We start from the raw sequence: 6000 nt of genomic DNA, 5'->3' as shown, positions 1-6000 counted from the left end.
GAAAATTAATCTCACCTGTTTCTTTTCACTCGTGTAATGTGCCTTCTACAAAATTAATAATTACATAAGTGGCTTGCATTTGTGGTTCGCATTATATTTTGATTGGACGGCACCGGTAGAAGATGAAAAGGAGGAGAGTTTCATTGAAAGGTAGGGTATTTTCTTAAAATTTCTGGAGGGGAAGAGAAAAGGGAAGAGAGTAAAGCTTGGTCACAGTGTGACCTACTGTGATAAATATCTACAGTGAATTGAGATGGGCCGGGGTGGGGGGCATTTTTGATTCTGTTCCTACTCCCCTCCCCGCGGCTAACGTAGTAGGTGGCAGGGCAGCTTCCAGAGACCCCTTCCCGACCAGTCCTCCGGTCTCGCCGGCGCCGGGTCATTGAACACACCTGCGCGTCCGCGAACCCTGGCTCTGGCTCCACGCCCCCTCCCCCCGTATTTTTATTTTCCTGGCATCAACCGTCAGTGTCTGACTTCTCTCCATAGAGCCTCGTGTAGGCCGGGCCCGCCAGGGGTAAGCGCCCCCCTCTGCCCCGAGCCCGGCCGCGGGAACCGACATGCCCTCGCCCGGCCCGAGGCGAGCAGGGCTGTCCAGCGGTCTAGCTGCCCCTCTCCCGGCGGCCTGCAGGGCCGCGGCTGCCGGCCCGCTGCGAACGGGGCCTCCGGGCCGCGGGGGGCCGCTGTGACCCGCCTTCGCCCCCGACGCGCCGAAGGCGGGGGAGCTGGGTTTTGGGGGAGAATCAGAAAGCGGAGGGTAGCCGTGGGGGCCGGGCTCTCCGGTGCGGCGGCCTTGGCGGGTGCTTCAGCTGCCGTCCGCTCCGCTGAAGCGCGGAGCAGGGGCCCGCCGCCCTCCTCCTCCATGAGGCCCCAGTGAGCTCGGCGGCGAGAGCCGGCCTGCGACGCCTCTCCCGGCGTCCTCTTCCGAGCGCAGCGGCGGTGGCCCCCGCAGGAGGAGGAGGAGGAGCATGTCGGACGGTTTCGATCGGGCCCCAGGTGCTGGTCGGGGCCGGAGCCGGGGCCTGGGCCTGGGCCGCGGAGGGGGCGGGCCTGAGGGCGGCGGTTTCCCGAACGGAGCTGGGCCTACTGAGCGGCCGCGGCACCCGCCGCCGCCGCAGCCCAAAGCCCCGGGCTTCCTGCAGCCGCCGCCGCTGCGCCAGCCCAGGACGGCCCCGCCGCCAGGGGCCCAGTGCGAGGTCCCCGCCGGCCCCCAGAGGCCTCCCCGGCCCGGGGCGCTCCCAGGTACGGAGCCGCTCTAGGGGACCCCGTCCTCCTGGGCCAAACGCTTCCCCACGGCCCTGCGCGCGCGCGCGAGGGCGGCGCTCTGTCTCCTCTTTCCTCCCGGTTCCCCGAAAGCATTCCCCAAGGGGCCCGGTTGTTACGGGGTGGGGACGGGCCCGGAACGGGGTTTGGAAGGTGGCCGTTGGAATCCTTTGTGCGCCCCGGCGGGGGGAGGGGTCCGGTGCGCGGTCTCCCGAGTTCTGTTGTCCCGGGAGGAAGTAAAAATCGCCTCCCCCTCCCCAGCCCCCGAGAGGGAGGCCTTAGGCGGGCAACCATCTCTTTTTAACCGACTTAAAAAAAAAAAAAAAGAAAAGAAAAAGAAGCCCTCAAGTGTTTATTCAGGACGCAGGTCTGTTCATAAATGAGCTAAAGCAAGTCTATTGTTCCTTTTTGTAGGCTCTCTGCACATATTCTGGCGATAACCTTAAATTTCGTGAGGGTTCTTGTTTGACTTAAAAACCATCCCTGCTCAGATGGCTTCTCAGTGTACTGTAAGTTATACAAGGGAATGAACGCATCTAACACCGATTTTTTTTTCCTTTCTCAGAACAAACGAGGCCCCCGAGAGCTCCACCTAGTTCGCAGGATAATAGCCCACAGCAGAATTCGGAGTCAACAATGGCTAAACCCCAGGTGGTTGCAGCTCCTGTGTTAATGTCTAAGCTGTCTGTGAACGCCCCTGAATTTTACCCATCAAGTTATTCTTCTAATTATACAGTAAGTACACTTTTACTGCAACCCTAGGTTAATATTATTGGAATAATATGGTTATTGCATCATTTATCAGTATACTGGTGTGCTTTCTGTACCACACATAAAACATTTTATGGATTTATTGAAATCATGAAACAAAATTGATTCAAGAATGTATTTTGTAGTTATTATGTTCAAGGTATCAGAATGTAAGCTTGAGAGTAGACAATCTTGTCTGTTTTGTTCACTGCTATATTTCCAGCATCTGTAGACTATCTCTAGGCTAATAAATTTAAGGCGGTCAAGGACATCTTCAGTCTATAAAACTAAAGTCTGTGTCCTGACTTTATGGACAACCTATAGAATAGTGGCCTGGCAAAGTTAATTTTTGATTTTAGCAGGACAGCTGAATACTCATTGGTAGCTTTAGGGTAAATTATCAGTGGTTTTGCTGCAGACTAATTCAGGTAGGTTTTTGAATGTTGAGAAATACACATTTGGGCTCTGTTATGTTAAAATAGAAGTGTTTCTGGTTCTAATTTACAGTTATGTAGAAATGTAGGGAGTTTTGATGAAGTGTTTTAAAATTTGATAAAGTATTTTAAACTTTCAGAGTCATCTTTGTCAATAACGTAAGAATTTTAGAAATTGATCACACTTAAATGGCAGGAAAAAATGCCAAGCACAATTGGGATATATAGAAAAGAATTTGTTTTGCTATGTAAATGCATAGCAATTAATTGTAGATAAGTAGGGCAGGGACCATTCTGGATTGAAGAAATGATAATACTTTAGCATAAGTCCTATTTTTCCTGTCTTCATTTTTTGACATGTAATATACAGAATAGTGTACATTACGTTATCAACATCCCCAAAGCCCGCTCTGTCCCCTTCTAATCATTACTGCTCTCCAAAGGTCACCGCTATTTTGCTTTAACAATAGTTTTGCCTTTGTTAAAAGTTCATATAAATGGAGTCATATAAAATATATTTTTCTTTCATTCAATATCAAAATTAATCCATATTGTAGCATGTAATTGGAGGTGACTAATTCTCATAGCATTCCATTGTGTGAATATTTGTCTGTTGATGAACATTTGGGTAGCTTTCACTTTTGGGCTTTTAAAATTAGGACTGCTATTCTTGTCCATGCCTTGGTGGACATTTGCCCTTGTTTCTGTTTGGTATATACCTAGGAGTGGAGTTGTTGGGACTTAAGGTAGCCAGCTTTAGTAGACTGCCAAATATTTTTCCAAAGAGACTGTTCCAATGTATGCGTTGAGTACTGTTTGGTTTCCAGTCGCTTTAGTTCCTTGCCAGCACTAGGTATTTGCTATTTAAGTTTAGCCATTCTGGTGGGTGGGTGTTAGTTTTTTAATTTGAATGTACCTGATCAACTAATGGTGGCACACCTTTTTTTGTTACTTTTGGGGGGAGAATGGGGGGACTTGACTTCCATATTTGATAGAAAGCATGGGAAAGCTTTATTCCATATTTTAGAAACTTCATGCATCTTAGACTGCATTAAGAAGAACTTTGGGGCTAGAGAGGGGAAAATATAGGCATAGTAGGAAGAGCAATTGATTTGGGGTGGAATGGGCCATCAATCAGGTAAAGTAGAAATGAGAGCAGCTGGATTCTTGCCCCAAAACTGTATTTGGCTTAGAGAAGAAGGGAACCACTGGAGAGCTGTGAGTAGTTGAATAACTCTTAAGGATACTTACCTTAAGAACCACAAATGGTTCCTCATTTGTTTGTCTTCCTATTGATTTGGGCTATCTTATGGTGGGAGGGATGCAATTTTTTTTTTGCTGTTCTTTACCAACTAGTTTTATACATAGTTCAAGTGATTCCTGAGAGCAATGTGTTGAGCCATGTTAGTCCACTTCCTTTGAGCCACTGCCATCTTTTAGGCGCTCCTTGGTCTCCTCAGCTCCTGCTGCACTCATTTTGCCAGAAAAGATTGCAAACTGGAAGCCTGTGGCTCACGTGTACCCTGCAGGTGTGTCTTTTTTGGCCCTGAGTTTTTTTAAAAGGGGCTTTATAATTTATCAGTACTTAAATTAGATATTGCAAATCTGAATTTTTTGGTTTCTCTTGAAATCCATAAGATCTGGCCATACTGGACTGCTGTTTTGATAGAGCAAAGTTGGCTGGAGCTGAATAGAGGCAGCCCCTTTATATGGAATGTGTAAGCTCTAATTTGCTCACTGGCTTACTTCATTTGCCTATAATCCACCTGGATTCTATAGGCATTCAAGCTTGCTACCCCTGCCCTGATATATTTTCGGGCCTTACCCTTTTACCCTCTGTCAAAGCTAGGAGTTTTTCTCAATCCAGTTAGTCACAGAACAGCAAAATCCTTGTTTTTCCCGAGTCTTGGGATAAAATCTGGTTATGAGGGAAACTTTTCCTTGTAGTAACCGTAATCCAAAGTCACTCACTCATTAAGAAATAGTTGAGGGCTTCCCTGGTGGCGCAGTGGTTAAGAATCTGCCTGCCAATGCCGGGGATGCAGGTTTGAGCCCCACATGCCGCGGAGCAACTAAGCCCATGCGCCACAACTACTGAGCCTGTGCTCCAGAGCCTGCGAGCCACAACTACTGAAGCCCGCGCGCGTAGAGCCCGTGCTCGGAAACAAAGAGAAGCCTCCGCAATGAGAAGCCCACACACTGCAACGAAGAGTAATCCCTGCTTGCCGCAACTAGAGAAAGCCTGCATGCAGCAATGAAGACCCAACGCAGCCAAAAATAAAATAAATAAATAAATAAAAAGGCGGATGCTTACCACGAGTCAAGGGCTGGGGATACAGCAGTGGATAAAATAGACAAAAATTCTTGTCCTTGTAGAGCCTCTATTCTAGTGGTCTCCTAGCTGGGTTTCCAGAAATTCCTTGAGTCTGCTTTTGTTATACACATGAGAAGCTATTGCCTGGTATCATTGAGCTGGATCTGCTCTCAAGAATGCATGCTTTTTAAATTTTTTCTGATAGTCTTTTGCTGTGCTTTCATAACCCTTCTAAAACTCCAAGCCCTTTTATCTTCAATCCTTCCTCTAATCCCACTGCTAGAATTTTACTGCTTTACATGCCTTCTTACCAATGAGTTGCTGTATCCATCTATTCCTGGCCATTGCTTCTTCTCAGGTAAACCATTACATCTTGAATATTTAATCACGGTTCACTTACGAGAACCAAAAATTCCACATAGGAGTTGATAAAGCATTTATTAAGAGACAACCCCCCCCACCCCCATGTGCACAAAAAATCCCAGCTTTTGCTAAGAACACCCTCCTTCAACTTACTGCCCAGTTTCTCTCCTGCCTTTCAATAGTGATGTTCTCCAAAATGAAAAATTATTCACTGTTGGTACCACTTTACTTCTCGCTGACCGTTCAAACCTCTGCAGACTGATCCTCTTAATTGTACTGATACTATTTTTGTGACAGATGCTGATGTTGTTTGGGTTTTAAAATCTATCGTCCTCTTAAACCTCATCTAAATAGACTTTGTTGACCACAGTATGATCTGTAAGGTTTAATTCCCAGTGTGGGTCCTGTTCTAGGTGCCAAGGGTACCTTTTCAGTCTTTCAAGATTTCCTCCTTTTTATAAAAACTGAATATTTAAGATAACTAACTAATTTTCTCAGTTTTTTTCTCTGTGTACATAGTTCTGATTCCTAACACTCTGCAACCATCATTCTCTCAGATTTCAACCAATGAAATTATTCTGTAGCATTTGCTATTATGAGCACCTCTCCTCATTTACCTTTTCCTTTGGCTTCTGTGGCAGTACTTCATCCTCCCAACTTTGAGACCATTCCTCCTTCCCTCAGAATGCAGGCTCTGAGGTTCTGTCTTTTGTCTGTTTTATTACCTCCCTTAGTGATACTAGAATCCCCTAGAATCTGACCATCACCAACCTGCCTGTTGATAACTCTGGAATCTAATTCTTCCTCTTAACCCCAGGCTTGTGTTTCCATTTGTCTTGACCTCTTCTGAGGATCTCACATTCAAACTCAAGAACG

At 46.7% G+C, this 6000-nt stretch overlaps 1 protein-coding gene across 3 annotated transcripts in view; it reads left to right on the top strand.

Annotated features, from left to right (window-relative positions):
• The first annotated feature begins 711 nt into the window (after nt 1-711).
• The window catches only part of PAIP1 (poly(A) binding protein interacting protein 1), a 28336-nt gene continuing 23047 nt past the window's right edge, over nt 712-6000 (top strand). The window contains exons 1-2 of one of the 3 annotated variants that reach the window (XM_057541385.1): nt 712-1242; nt 1829-1998. In XM_057541385.1, the coding sequence (XP_057397368.1) occupies nt 969-1242; nt 1829-1998 (444 nt within the window). In that variant the 5' untranslated portion in view covers nt 712-968. The remainder of the gene's footprint in view (nt 1243-1828; nt 1999-6000) is intronic. The other 2 variants (XM_007195551.3, XM_057541386.1) reach the window with 2 other exon arrangements.

This window comes from Balaenoptera acutorostrata, chromosome 2 (genome assembly GCF_949987535.1).
Source record: "Balaenoptera acutorostrata chromosome 2, mBalAcu1.1, whole genome shotgun sequence".
NCBI classification, from domain to species: Eukaryota; Metazoa; Chordata; class Mammalia; order Artiodactyla; family Balaenopteridae; genus Balaenoptera; species Balaenoptera acutorostrata.
This window is presented reverse-complemented; position numbering and strand designations above follow the sequence as displayed.